This window comes from Aspergillus caelatus (genome assembly GCF_009193585.1).
Source record: "Aspergillus caelatus strain CBS 763.97 unplaced genomic scaffold BDV27scaffold_224, whole genome shotgun sequence".
Lineage (NCBI taxonomy): Eukaryota > Fungi > Ascomycota > Eurotiomycetes > Eurotiales > Aspergillaceae > Aspergillus > Aspergillus caelatus.
The window spans coordinates 24,542-39,076 of record NW_022475487.1 but is presented as its reverse complement, the minus strand read 5'-3'; the positions used below and the strand labels follow the sequence as shown (position 1 = coordinate 39,076).

At 48.0% G+C, this 14,535-nt stretch overlaps 4 protein-coding genes across 4 annotated transcripts; 1 reads left to right on the top strand and 3 right to left on the bottom strand.

The window, feature by feature from the left end:
* Nucleotides 1-487: 487 nt before the first annotated feature.
* Nucleotides 488-6,774, bottom strand: BDV27DRAFT_161905 (uncharacterized protein; the record flags this gene model as incomplete). Its single annotated transcript, XM_032073304.1, has 6 exons — nucleotides 488-1,876; nucleotides 3,257-5,697; nucleotides 5,756-6,143; nucleotides 6,203-6,251; nucleotides 6,304-6,433; nucleotides 6,489-6,774. 6 exons carry the CDS (start codon nucleotides 6,772-6,774, stop codon nucleotides 488-490), a joined length of 4,683 nt encoding a protein of 1,560 aa, XP_031923278.1.
* Nucleotides 6,775-6,834: 60 nt separating this feature from the next.
* On the bottom strand, nucleotides 6,835-7,448 carry BDV27DRAFT_134907 (uncharacterized protein). The gene has a single exon (XM_032068397.1). It carries the CDS (start codon nucleotides 7,241-7,243, stop codon nucleotides 7,061-7,063), a length of 183 nt encoding a protein of 60 aa, XP_031923277.1. The 5' UTR covers nucleotides 7,244-7,448; the 3' UTR covers nucleotides 6,835-7,060.
* A 1,415-nt stretch (nucleotides 7,449-8,863) lies between these two features.
* BDV27DRAFT_134904 (single-stranded DNA-binding protein) lies at nucleotides 8,864-9,912 on the top strand. Its single transcript, XM_032068396.1, has 3 exons — nucleotides 8,864-9,229; nucleotides 9,346-9,434; nucleotides 9,500-9,912. The coding sequence occupies exons 1-3, from the start codon at nucleotides 8,940-8,942 to the stop codon at nucleotides 9,553-9,555; spliced, it is 435 nt and encodes a 144-aa protein (XP_031923276.1). The 5' UTR covers nucleotides 8,864-8,939; the 3' UTR covers nucleotides 9,556-9,912.
* Nucleotides 9,913-10,241: 329 nt separating this feature from the next.
* Nucleotides 10,242-11,747, bottom strand: BDV27DRAFT_161903 (pheromone receptor; the record flags this gene model as incomplete). Its single annotated transcript, XM_032073303.1, has 3 exons — nucleotides 10,242-10,587; nucleotides 10,641-11,130; nucleotides 11,186-11,747. The coding sequence occupies 3 exons, from the start codon at nucleotides 11,745-11,747 to the stop codon at nucleotides 10,242-10,244; spliced, it is 1,398 nt and encodes a 465-aa protein (XP_031923275.1).
* Nucleotides 11,748-14,535: the final 2,788 nt, after the last annotated feature.

Sequence of the window (14,535 nt, the reverse complement as noted above, 5' to 3'; positions counted from 1 at the left end):
ATTGTATTATTATTATTATTATTATTATTATTATTTTTTTTTATATATTCACTATTGTTATTTTCTAACTTGTTTCTGGCGTTCAGAGCCCTCTCTCGTTATGCACAACCGGCATATCTGACATACACCGAACGAACCGAACTATAGACACAGACAGTATACAGAATATAAACAGGAACTCCCATCCCATAACAGGCGAAAACCAGAAGGGGTTTGGGGCAAATTCAGAGACATGCTATCAACGATCTGAAATCAAAGACGTGGATATCGTCAAATCGAAAAGAAGGAAGGGTAATCAGGAAGAACATCCCAAGTCGCTAGAATCGTGCAGCTGCAGGTCGCAGTGGAGAAAGCAAAAATTAAAAATGGGGTTAAAATCAAGGAATACAGGAAAAGAAGAAAAAAGAAGAGAAAAGAATAAAATAAGAAAAAAAAAAGGACTTCGAAGCATCAAGTCCTAAATCGTCCCCACCTTTTAGCCTCAAGACTATACACCACTGCTTGGTCGAGTCCCGGGCAGTGATGGCCCACGCTCACTGGGAATGATGCCAACCTTGGGGTCAGGAATCTGTATGTCCAACGACATGTAAGCCGTCCGTCGAAGACTCCAGATATATACCCCATCCTTTGCGCCGACCTCACGGTTCCAATTCTCCACCCAGTCTTCTATCTGCTTGAGCTGGCTTTTGACTCCCGTGGCCCCTATATCCTCCCAGATCCAGCCGGTCAACAACGCCAGCGCTCCATCTATCCAGTTCCGAAGGCTGAATGGATCAAATGCTTTTACAAGCTTGTCATTGACCGTAGCAATAATCCTGCGGAACTCCTGCTCAGGCAGTAACGGATCGAGAATCTCCGGGTACAAGTTGGAAAACGTCGGGGCCAAATCTCCCCTAACCATCCAGTCTCGACGAATACGAATAATGCGTGTCGTATGATACTCCTGGGACCTCACTGATACATGCGGGTTGATATGAGGGTAACACGGGTGGGCTGGTCCCCAGGCTAACTCCTCCGCCACGTCGGCTTCGCCACCGGGGTGTTGCCCCGTATGCGACGGTATCGAAGCGATCTGTGCTTGCGACCGTAGAGAAGCCTGTGATTGTATATGTCGGGGGCGCTCATCGAGGGGATTCGATCGGTCGACGACGGGGTCTAGGGTCAGATGTGCCCGGTCGGGTGGACGAATACTATGTGCCTCCGGACTCCCATGATTTCCAGCTGATTCTGGCATTTCCTGTAACGGCCAATCTTCGTTGAAGGTACCACTGCGCCTTTGCGCTCGAGGCACTGCGATGCTGGAGCGCCCACTTTCGGTCTCCCCCTGGCTGCGCTCCACCACTAGACTATTCGGGGATGGGCTGAGTCGGCTGCGACGTTGCTCGGGAATCGACAGGAGAGGGTATGCGTCGCGGTGCGCCTCGAGACAGAGATTCTCTTCGGAGCTCTGGAAGGGATGGGGGACGGTGACCGGCGTAATTCGCGGGACGTAGTTGACGGGGTTCGCGAGTCGAACTGAGGGAGGCCGTAAGATGGTGGAGGGAGTCCAGAAACCCTTGTGTCGCGGTATGGATCGGGAGGAGCTCGTTGGCTTGGAGTGATAGGCCGATGACGATGCACGCTGGTGGGACTCCCACGAACGGCGCGGGCTTCGATAGCCACGCGGGGGCAGGGAAGACTCTTCGGCCTCGGGCGGGGATATAAGAGGAGGATCCCGAGGGGCCGCGAAAGACGCCGTTTCCGACACGGGCGACGAGTCGAGAATATATGAGAGACGAGAAGGAGGAGGAGACACGGTGACAGGAAGGGCCGTCGTGGTGAAGATTGCTGAGAGAAGAAAAGCAGCAACAAATCGATGAGCGACAGAGGCGGGACGCTGATTGGCGGGTGAGAGGCAGAAAGGGGCAAGGCAAGGGTCACGATTCGGTCAAAGCGCGACATTAGTCGCTAAGAAGCAGAAAAAAAAGTATTGCCCTCAATATGTTCTGTCTAGAAAAGAAATGAAATATCTATGAGTAGTGACGATGGTAAGTGAAGACTGAGAATTCTTTATCGTATGTTCAATCCGTGGATTTTCACTTCAATAGTTCTTTTCGTCGGATCTTTCGGCGGATCTATAGCTCGCCGTTTAAGTACTCCGTATGGGTCAATATGAGCCCATTTCCTAGTTGGATTCAAAAACAAGACGAGGACAACATGGACAAGAAAAACAAAAATCAAGTCAATCAATGGACAAGAAGTAAACCGAACGGCAGATGCGACGGGATCTTAATCTTTATTCTAAATAGATAAATAACCCTTCTCACCATCCCGGAAGCATCACACCCCCCTGACGAAACAATAAATGGATCAATAGCCCAACCGGAAAGTAAGGCTTTTAAGCCTTTGCGTCACTCACGAATCCTTTCCCTTAGGGCACTTCTATCACGGGAGGAGAACAGGCAGCGGGAAATCGATCCCGCCAGGGCAACTAGAAGAGTAAGCAAAAACAAATAAAAATAAAAATTAAAAAAAGCAAAACAAGAAAAAAAAAAAAACTTTAGGACAGTTAAACGACCTGCATCATATGTCATATAGCATAGATTAATGACATTATGTGTGACACTCTGACCATGATTAAGATGCCTCTTATGCAGTCATTTCCAGGATGGATACATCTAAAAGCTCCCGTAGGGCAGCATTCCCGTACCCGACAAGCCGTAGATTTTTTGTCCATCAATCAACCTGAAGCAATTACGACGTTGCTCTCTTTGTCCAGACGGGGAGCTTAGATTCACCCAAGACCGAGACCCCTGGCGTTGATTGCTGCTAATTATAATGGTGGACCTTAAACCGTCTTCTTGGCCGCTCCTTCATTAGTCGCCGTTTAACCCGTCATTGTGTAGCTGGAAGTTCAGTGAACTAGCCCGTACTCCCGTAAGTTAGGGCACCAATTTTCAATAGTACCGTTTAGTGAGAGACCTTTGCTCCTGAAGTCGATCAGATCCAACTAACACTGAGATGAATGTACTATATATACTATATATACTGGAGCAAACGGTCTAGTTCTCAAGATTACTAAATATTAATCCATTTTAAGTACTGTAGTTTTTAGTCACTCATGGACCCATCTATATAACACTCATTAAGATTCGTTTTGAACACCGTCCCGCGGAACTCCGAAACGCGTACAGACATGATTAAATCATCAAAAACGACGTGAAACCCTCACTGCTGCAAGCCCAGCCGAAGCGCAGACGAGTCATTTGCCATTCACTTTTCGATTGGCCATAGCTTGCATCCGTCGCAAGGCTTCGCGATGCAAGTCTGTCATGTCTCCTCGCTGCATGCCTTCCGCAATCGCGTTCTCAAACTTGGCTGACGAGGCTCTTCCCCGCAGCTTCTTGGAAGAGGTTGGATTCCGCGCAACAGTCCCTTGACTGGTAATTGGAGGCTTCTGGGCTGGGAGACTTCGCCTGTCATATACATTTTCTCGTACAGCTTCCCGCCGTGCCGGCAATAAGCTTGGCGTGTTGAGTGGGGTTGATGCACTCCTTCTCACGGGAGTTTGGCTTACATTAGACTGCACAGCCATCTGCTGATGCAGCAGTGTGCGACGTCGGGAGAGAGGCATGTCGTCTGCTTCTTCGGGGATGGGGAAAGTTGATTGTCGGGGCGAAACCTCGGCTCCCTGGACGAACCTTGAGGGCCAGGGGTCAGCACTGAGCGAGACAGATGACAGCCTGTTTCGCACCATGCCCTCGCGCACTGCAATGAGAGGGGGTGGCCCTTTCCACTGGGGTCTAGCCACCTCGGCCTCCCCATGTGGTGGTTGCCCTGGGTCGACTGTAGGAGATACCGCGTCGTAGGTATTGGCAGCATCAGGAACTCCCTGGACTGGTTGGCCTTGGATTCCTGGATGCGCAGCATGAGTAAGTTCGGTTTCCGAGTAGACAGTTGACCCGGAAACTGCTCTCTTATGCGCTCGAGAGCTGAACTGCAACTGAGGGTCGTTGAGCATCTGGCTATTTTCCTTTGTAACCGGTGGCTCAGCGATAGAGACACGCCTCTCGACGACAGGCGGTGGCTGCGCATTCAAAGGTGTTTGCAGTAGCTCTTCTACTTTGACAGGTGCAGCGGCCTCTTTAACTTCATCAGGGATTTCGGGGTCGTCCTCTTCGACTGGCTCGATCGGTTCAGGTTCGGGAACTTCCGCATCGTCCAAATGCTTAGCCCACTCGTTCGTTCGATAGGACTGTATTACCCTTGATGTTCGTTGTGGAAGTCGTTTTACAGTTTCTGTATCCAATCGGGGTGGTGCTTCTTTTGTAAGCCTGGTCTTGGTTTCAGATCCGGACTTCGAAGATCTCTGCTTGACAGGGGCAGAATTCTTAGTATTTGGAGGGGATTCTTTGGGCGAAGACTCCCTTGATTGGCTGGCTTCGACTGGCTTCTCATCTTGATCTTTTGTCACCGAGCCATTCACATTGGGCCCAATGACCTGTGACTTGTCATCGTTCTGGTCTGCGGGCCCTGTTGTCTCGGCTGTTATCTCAGTTTTTTGAAGCATTTCTGTCGACTGCTTGTCAAGTTTTGGCTCGGGTAGGTCTTTCTCCTGGGCCGATAATAGTGACGGGCGGCGCTCACTAGGGTTTTCTTTTGTTGGGATACACTCTTTCATCTCTTGTTTGTCCCCCTCTTGCTCCACTCCACCGAACTTTTGCTCGTCTACCCCTCGAGAATAGACGCTAGGCTCCCCGATACTTTTTTCAACTTCTTTCTCAGGACCGGGTGTCTCCTTACCATTAGCTTCCTGTATAGCAGAGGGAATTGGAGCATCTTCCGGATTAGATGTAAGCCCATCTTCTTCCCCCACATTATTTCCCACCACATTACTGTGACTATCAGAGGCGGCGGCAGAGCTTCTGTCTACGGTGTCTTGCACGGATGAACCATCGCAGGAGACCAGCGCTTCTTGAGACTGAGACATAAGCCTTGCGCTATTTTTCGCAGACACCCTGTCCAATAGGTCTCTCCCGGAAAGCCGCTTGGATCGTATTGTTCCTGCTTCGGAGCCAACGATAGCTGTCATATCAGAGCTATTGTCATCTTTGATCTTGGCTGCAGCTGCCCCATCAAACACTTTCAGCGGGGACTTTTCCCTGTCGGGAGAGGAGTCATCTTGGTCTTCTGTCTCGACTCCCACCGTGGTATCTTCTAGCTGTCGACTCTGAGAATCTCCAGTGTACCCACTCATGCATGAAGCAGCATAAGCAGATTCGCCATTCGTTCGCCTCCCTAAGCAATCAGAGCACCGATAGGACTCCTGTGAAGAGCTTGCAACAGTTGACGTGTCAACTGTACCGCCTTTCTCCACATCTACTGCGTGATCTGCAGGACATTCGCTCTTTGAGTTGTCTGCAAGCTCTGGAATGCCGGAGTCGGGATTGCCATGTCTGGCTTCCCATTCTAAACGATCTTCCATATTCTTTTCTTCGAACCTCCGCCCGATCTCGAGCTCGGCTTCCTCTTTTTCTTTCTGCTCCTTCTCGCGAACCTCATTCTCTTTCTGCCTTCTTTCCCGGATTACTTTCCATAGCCTGAGTTGTGAGATCACACCTAGGACGGCAATAATGACTGTGGCGGCAAGCTCAACTTTAATGTTACGAGTCACAGGGTAGGTACTTGTGCCCAAAGGAAAAATGTCGTCATTCAGAGCTAGACATCGGTCAGAGGAACGATCCTAGTATTACTAGGAGTGAAAGACAATACTTACCCCAAATATACAGCCAGAACTCCTTCCAACCAGCGCGACTAAAGCAGTCGATTCCTAATGCAACGGCAGTACCTCCAGAAATACCAGTCGATGCCATTAGTCCATAGGGTCGGGTGTAGTGACTGAATGACAGAGCATAGAATGCGACTGAGATAGCGCCGATGAACCCGCTTTTGGCATCCGTTTGTGTGAGAAGGCCGCCTGACTTAAGGGAGAGAAGCCACATGCTGCAGCAGAATCCGCCTAGAAGACAGCCAAGCCCCTCTGTTAATTCCTTAAAAACAAGCGATAGTGCTCCAAAAGTCACTCCTGTGAAGAAAATGGCGACGAGGTAGGCACCCTGAACTGCGACACGCACTGGGGGATTCATGACGTAGACGATGAGAACCTACAAGAGCGAAGTTGATTAGAATCATGTCACACTTAGACACAGACAGTGGAGCTCACAGTTACTCCAATACCAGCTAAGAAAGCGGTTGATAAGAAGACTTGGATCCTGAGCCTGGTGAGCTATGTATACCAATCGTGAACAAGTCATCAAATCTTACCATAGATTCCGTATTCCTATTATTGCAAGGACTGCGCCGGCGGCGATTAGAATGAAGCCACCGATTCCCAACGCAGGTGTTATCGTAGGTTGCAAAGGGAGCGCACCAGGTGCGATCGGAGTCGTTTCATCTGTAAAGCCTCAGTATTGAGAACAAGGAAGTATAGATTGGATCTTTCCACTCACTACCAGTTGGGACCGGAGTAGCCAGAGTCGCTGTAGCCGTAGTGGCCGAGGTGGTTGTATTCGACGCCGAGGTGGAATTGGCTGTGGCCGTCGCATGGCCAGTTGCGCTCGCTGTTGTCCCAGTGGTTGCATCTGCTGTTGTTGTAGTCACTTGGCCTGTTGCTCTAGCTTCTATTATGGCGATGCTCCCATACTTATTGCCCTCACTGTGAGGTATCCGTGTCGCAAACACGAACAGACACGGCACAAGATACGCGAGAAGCGCAAGCAAAGGAAGCAGCCGCATCTTGCGAAGGGGGATTGGTGTATTCAGGGTCTCAGAGAAACATCAACGGAGTCAAGAGTAGCCTGACCTGAAACCAGAACAGGGTCTCAAGAATCTGCAGAAAGTCCCTTCGTAACCTCTACTCACATATCCTTTCATGTACATTGAACGGTCAAGTATGAGCAGAGAATTTTAACTATTGAGGAGAAATGGAAACACGCAATAGAGAACAGGGAACGTCGTTAGAGCAGTAGAAGAACAGGCAGGACTTGTGGGCCCTAGTTGGTTAGTCTCCACTATGTATATTCTATCGTATGTATGTACTAGTATGGATGCATGAAAACCGAAAAGGAGCTCTCATACTTAGATCCTGGTACCCGGGAACTCCGTACCCCGTAAATAGCGTTGTTAGCGCGCACAAGCAGAGGCCCAAGCAAGCCATATTACCAAATGGACTAAACGGATGAACGGCGCAAGACGGCCCACTCATCGAAAGTAAAAAGATAGCGGTTACATGCGTGGTAAATTGAGTGATCTAGTGGGATCGGCAATTGAGTTCACGATGGCGACGACAGCTGAACGACTATATCGCATCAGGATAAGCTCGTAGGTCGTGAGCACCACTCAAGGAACTAAACTAAAGAGACTTCAGGGAGATCCACGATGGCGTCCGATAGACCGAACTAAGTCTGTAAGGAGAATTATCGCCTCGAAAGGCTGAATGTTAATCGGAATAATGTTCAGTGCTCTTTGAGATTAGCAATAGCATGGTGTCGGGATGCGATGAAAATCACACGCACAGGGTAAGCCAATTTGCAATCTGACGGAATCGCAGTCTGACGTGGCACGACCACGCTGAGCTGATAATCATGATTCAGCGAAGATGGTATAGGATTGAGTTAAGAGAGTACCCCCGTAGTGTGCTCTAGTGAAGGCCTCGCCTAGCTATGGCCTCTAGTCGTGCTTACTAGTTCGTTAATCGTTGACTAAATTGTTATAAACCTTCCAAGTTTCGGGGCCGTCATTGCGCTAGCAGCACTAGCAACCTTCAGAATGGGTTTAGGGCGTGTGATCGGCTGCATGAGGCGATAGGTCTAATTTCTCCCACGAACATCTCTTCAGCCTATCACCCTCCACGATCAAAACACAATGGCCTTGATCACAAGGCACCGCTCGCTCAATGGAGGACGGAAGCCACACTAACATCCGAGCTAGATCCCTTCTCCAGGAACCATGCTCATCTTCGGGACAGAGATCTTGTTGGAGTCTTGGAGATGCATACTTAGTCAGGAGTAAGACCAAGGATAGGTGGTCGCTTAGTTAACCGAACACCGGTTCTTCCGAAATGGCGGGCTCCTCAGCATGTTCTCGTTTCTGTCAGCCCACTCCATCACGTCGGAAATTTATTCAGAACCTGCTAGTCGCAATCCCCAACGCATCTTTTCAATAATGGAATGTACGGTCGCGATGCGGTGAACATATCACGGCACGAGTAAAAATGACCTGGAGACCACTATTCCAAGGTTTGAGTTAAAAAAGACGAGCCTACTGTCACGGTCAATGCATGAAATTGATATCTCACATGTCATAAATGCATGAACACCAATGAATCCTTGACCGCACAGTTGGCGATACGATCGGTAGCATATTTTCAGTGGTAAAAAGTTTATTACGATTGATATATGCATGCATGTCCCGAGAATCATGGCGAAAATGGCAACTGTCAGCTCACTCCAGGGCCTCCCACAAGCGAATGGGAGGCAAAGGTGTTACTTCGGTCACCATTCTTTGTATTACAGAGTGTCATGGTATCACTTTTGTCTAGTTCTTCTTTTAAGTAGAAGGTGGACATATCTTGGGTGGGGGAAGAATGCATAGTCATCCCATGAATAAGAACGAGAAGGTATCCATGAACAACCCATACATGGTATGTACAAAGTAGAACAAGAAGTAGATAAGATAAATGGATGAGGAGCCAAACAATACCCAATGATCGCCCATAGCCATCACGTGAGACCCACACCGCATTCCAAATCGCGCAAGCAAAGGAACTTAATGACAGTTAAACACCTACGAGAAGCTGTGACATTTTACTTCCGATTCCTTTTTTGTTTTTTTTTTTATTCTCACCGACCATTATCCCTAATACTTGCTCAAAGGCAAAGAGTCCGAACACCAGCCATACCATGTCTGCCTTCGCCTCATCCCTGCGCCCATTGATGCGCACCGCCACCGGCGGAGCTCTCTCCGCGCGTTCCTTCAGCTCTTCCTCGTCGCGTTCGGTAGCTCGTATGATCATCACCGGTCGTTTGGCCGCCGCTCCGGAGCTGCAGGCCACCTCATCCGGTCAGGATGTTATCAGATACACCGTTGCTACCTCGACCGGGGCCCGCGACAACCGACAGACAAGCTGGTTTAAGGTCGCAAGCTTCGACCAGGGTGCTCAGCGCGATTACGTGCTGGGTCTGCAGAAGGGGTACGTAGTATCGACCTTATTCTCATGCCGCGCATATCTATTTATATTTGATTGCAATGCATGCATAGGAAAGGTGTTAAGGTGTGGTGCTAACTCTGATTTTTCTCATTTGCCAGAACCCTTGTTTACCTCGAGGGAAGCGCCAGCCTGCGGGACTGGGAAGATGCAGAGGGCAAGAAGCAGACCTCTCTAAACATTGTTCAACGTAAGATTCCCGTCCAAGACGAACTCAATCCGTCGGATTACGCTAACTTCCGTGTCACTATCCAGGGAACCTCGAGGTCCTCAAACGCCCGGCCAACCCTAACGAAAATGAGTCTGCCTAAAGCTCTGTCGGCCGAACATAAGCTTGCACAAGGAGGACTACATGCTAGCTTGAAGGGCGGACATTCAAAGATCAGAGGCTTGATGTGATCCCTTGTAGGTTTTATCAGTGAAAGTGAAACGGCCATTATGTGTTCTAATTATATTTTGGATCATACGGCTTCTGTATTGTAGTTGTTGTACAAGTATACCCTTGAATACTAGCGCTCTTTTATCATATTGCTTCGTGGCTCTCATGGGACAAGCTTAAAATGGACCTGACGCGTCCGATGCGTTGGTCAACCTGCTTATCTATGATGGTGTGCATGCTAGTCATGCTATTTGTTACTTGTGGCATATCACATACCAGATCAGTCAATAAATTAGTAAAGCCTTTCGGTTACATCTTAGAGAGTGATTAGATCTAGCATACTGAATTATCTAACTATTGGAGAAACAGAAGCAATAGACTCATCGCAGACTTTAAACCCAGCTTCTCCGTTGGAGGTCATACGTTATAAACTTAATGCAACATCAGCCACACATCTAGACGGGAAGAAAAAAAGCAAGGTAATTAGAAGAGAGCATGAAGCATTCTCAACGGACGAGTGGGAGTGAAAAGTAAGAGACCGTTAAAATCCCGGGGTGCAGGTACTTCACCTGGGTTGCCAGTTAGGTAAAAGGCCTGTCTCAGGAGTATTATACGACCTCATTTTCGCACTTCGCTCTCCTGGCTGATGTCGCGTTTCACTCGGATAAAGGCTTCCCTTCCAGGCATAAAGGTAAGATCGCTACTCCCCCGGCTTTGGCTGGAGCCCGCCCATGCATTAGCGGAAACTGTATTTGACGGGGCAGAGAGATTAGGATGGGATAAGATTCTCTTGCCACTAAAGGTAGACGAGCGGTGAAGTGGACGGTGCAAAATTGACCAAGGATGCTTGAGCCACGACATAGTTTGTCCTCGCTGGGGTTTCGGCGAAGAGACCCTGCCCTTCTCGATGTCATCAGAGCTCCTATCGATACTATTCGCAGTAGCGGGGTTCTCTGCACAAGTTCTACGGCCATAGTTAGTACATGACTCGTTAGAGCTAGTGCAGCTGATCCTTACCCTGCTGTAGAAGTCCATGAAATATGAAAGAGTAGTCCAAGTCGGCTGTTCGAAAAACCCGAAGTGTGGGAACGGGATGCATCTGGCGAAGAGTCGTGGGCTCTGACGAAGCAGTGATCCAGGCGCAGCAAGCGGAGGTATGAACCATACATCCTGGAAGCGTCTCTCCCGCACCCGAAGAGGATGAATAACATGAACCCCGAGGCAACTGGAAACCAGCGATCGAAGAAGGCCTCACCACCCGATGGTATCTTCTGAACTCTATTCCAATATGGTCCATGTACCACACTCCATGAGTAAGAGTGCCACGGCAACGAAAGTTCTATGTTCTTGTAGACAACGTAAGTCTGAACCGGTAGAATAGCCAGGAGCACAATGAAGGAAAGTATGAATAGCCGCATGAATCTAGATTTGTTCAAGTTGCTGTTTGATGCTTGTAGGATGTCACCAAACTGATTTCGGTACCTGTGAAGACGATAAACCACAAGGCCTGGTAGGCTGTTAGCTGTTTGGACCAAGGATGCCGCAGACAGGTGTTAACGTACTGCAATAATAGCCAGCCATGAGGCAGATCACTAGAGGCCAGATCCATGCCAGTATGAGGCTCACCCAACTTTCATCAAAGCTGTTAACGCAGCCTGAGATGCCGATCAGAATGTATCGGCTCGCCTGGTAGACTATATGTGTGGCCATTGCCACAACGGGTACGATCACACAAAACAGCATGTCTATGCCAAAATTCCACCACCGTTGCTGCTTGCTCGGGACAAGCATTGCACGTCTAGTATCAATCATGCCAGCCAGAGCGCGGAAGATGCAGACCAAATTCCCAGGCACCGCAACATAGCTGGCAATCATCACCTTGACTTCCACATCACAAAGACCGGCGCCATCCCACCAACTATCCATATCATCATTAGGCCAAATGAATGCATTAATAATGTTGAACAAGTTCAGACATAAGAGCCAGCATATGAGGGAAACGACAGGAAAATTCCTATTCTTCCAATGCAAGATCAACGGAGGGATGGTCAGCAGAATGCATAGGATAGAAAGCGATGGAATAATCACCGCCTGGGCATAGGGAGCAGTGCTTGAAGCCGACATAATTTTGATACAAGTACAATCGTGCGATCTGATAAAAGCGAACTGTTGGTGTTAAGTGATAGACGTCTCAGTCGTTAGGTGGTAGGCAAAATGACTTCCAGAGCCACTGGACTAACTGAGAAGGATATGAGCTCGGCACGAAGGAAAGGGGGGCATCGTGTGGAAAGAAGTATGGGCACTGAAGGAGAAACACGATAATTGAGAGGCCTTCAGAGACAGATGTCTTATTGAGACGAAGCGTAAGAAATAGGAAGAGGGTGTTCCACGCAGAAGCAGCTGAAACATGGGCTTCCACTATACGTCCTGCTTGTATAGAATGATTCACATTTGAAATAGAGTAGACAGAACGACAATCCAGACCCTCTAGGCCGTTTATTCGGGTTGCTGCAGTCGACCCAGTTACATCCTGTATGGGCAGTTGTCGTATAGTTCCTGCAGAATAAACTTGGCTTCGCGGATCTGCAGCCGAAAACTAGAGCGGCCCGTCATATAACAGATATAATTATTAAATTAGTGCCTATAAGAAAGTCAATGATCAAAAGAAACGATGGTGAAGCGATTGGCCATTGACTAGATAACCAGCAATAGGGCTTCCTCAGTGAGTACATACCGGGTGACATCATCTGCCAGCCGACCTTTCCCATTCGGGGGATCAATAGAGGACAATCAATCGACGTTCAATAAGCCGTCAAGCCGGATATTTAAGACATCGGGGTATTTCTAAATATATGGACAAGTACCGAGATTGAAAATTGGTCCGATTTACTCCCGGGTCAATTGGCACGGTGAGACTCTCCGCCCCGTAGCCTGCAGGTATCCAACCAGCAGGGAATACTGTCACATTGAATCACACGTTGACGCATCATGGGGCCATGTGGGATCGGTGGCTAAGAACGTCATTAATGTGTTATCCTTGACGGGGAAAGAAAGGGGTGGGGGAGTTTGCGCAGGGTACTCTTGTATGTATGGAGTACTGCTGTTGCATATTGGAATGGGGTGGTTCTCTTTGGCATGTCTTCCCTCTTTCGAGATGTTCTTGAGGTTCTCACTCAAAGAAACGGCCAAAAAGAAAGGAATGACAAGTCCTCTATTCAGTGGCACTTGAAAGTTATAAACTGATCGGGACTTCCGAAGTTGGTGGTACATAAACGCCATTAAGTTACTAACACAGCCGGCAGCAGTCGAATCATGGGGACATATCAAAATTGATTTGTAAGAATCATTGATGTTGTACGTATGTTCCTGTATATAACACACGGTATAAATCGTGGCTCCGTATTTATACAAGAACAAACATGCAGCTTCTCGCATAAATTGTGAAGCGTCTGCCCAGCCTATGCTGTGGTGTATTAACAAAAGCAAATCAGCTCACCGAAAATCGTTCAAAAACACAATTCTCCGCCATTTACATTTATATTACCCAATCTATGTAAAAATTGACTTTTCCATCAGACATGTAAGTCAAATGGCCCCTGTAACAGGATATTTACTTTACTGGCTTCATAGAAATCTAGATACGAAATACACAACCATACACAACCATACACCGCAAGGGCCACGATGTTTAGACCAGGACCCTTGTCAATGCTATGCAGCTTCAATACATTCTGAGCAACGCATCCTGGCTGTCGGTCTTATTCCAGACCATCTATCACGTATGCAACGACATTAGCCATGCAATACTTCGGAGGACGCATAAGCCACAATTTGGAAAACCTTAAGGCATGTTTGTACTCAAAAAGCCCGCAAATAATCAGTTCATAAGCAATAATGCTTTCGAAAACGCCCTATCTTGGATCAGAGTTAGAAGGGGGCCAGTGTTAAGAGACAGTGGGTCGTAGCTAACTCACGAAAATCAGGACAAGGAGCTACCGAACAAGGCCAATTAATGTATGTACTAAGATACTGTCGCCTGAGAGGGGTGCTGTGAATATAGAAAAGATGATACCCAGTTGATCCAAGAGCCTGGATGAAACGTGACAAGAAAAGGGTGGGTTGCCTAATCAAACCAATTCCTACCTTCCGAATATATTTGCTCTTTTGTCATCTATCCAGGTAGCCTCAATCTTGCGGCAAAATTAGGGTCTATCGGACAGCCAGGATGATTTATACATGGTAGTTCTGACTGTGCCACATAGGAGCACATAGCCCTGGCTGTAGAAGGTGGTAAGCAACGGTTATCGTAGGATACTTGGTATTGTCTTCGAATATGCCTCCAGGAAACATATGGATCGCCGGATTCTGTCCGCTGGCCAGGGGATTCACAAAGGTGGCCTTATCGCTACCGTAGAGTCCCCTGACAATGCTAAGCTCCCCATGTTTGAAGGTGGTGCTGATAGAGTTAAGATTGGCCATCAATAAACGGTTGCTTAGGATTTTTGTATCACGCCTGGTCATGCATAGAGCGCAGGTGATCAATTAAACGTTCAGGCCTGAGGTGTATGTCGCTGCATTTAAAGATTCAAGCTCCAAGCTAGCGCATGACAGCTGAATTCATGGCAGGAAGTAGTCAAATCGACATAGATCCTAGTTAGATATTTTTTTTTCTTTCTTTCTACTCAGACGTACATATCATGTATATACTGAAGGTTTTCTAGCGTCTCTTCCGCCAAATCCTCTATTTTAACAATTTCTAGCAATCCAATAACAGATAGTCCTTATACCAAAACGTATACATCAGCCCATAAACTCCTAAAATCGGCCAACGACTGCATACCCAATCTCCCAGCTTCAATATCCACAACCGCTGCCTGACGACCTCCTCCAACCAAATACAGACTTTCTAATA

Coding starts and splice junctions, on each gene's coding strand:
- BDV27DRAFT_134907 (XM_032068397.1), bottom strand. CDS start 7,243: ATGAGTGGGCCGTCTTGCGCCGTTCATCCGTTTAGTCCATTTGGTAAT.
- BDV27DRAFT_134904 (XM_032068396.1), top strand. CDS start 8,940: ATGTCTGCCTTCGCCTCATCCCTGCGCCCATTGATGCGCACCGCCACC. Junction 9,230..9,345: donor GTGCTGGGTCTGCAGAAGGG/GTACGTAGTATC, acceptor CTCATTTGCCAG/AACCCTTGTTTACCTCGAGG. Junction 9,435..9,499: donor CTCTCTAAACATTGTTCAAC/GTAAGATTCCCG, acceptor GTCACTATCCAG/GGAACCTCGAGGTCCTCAAA.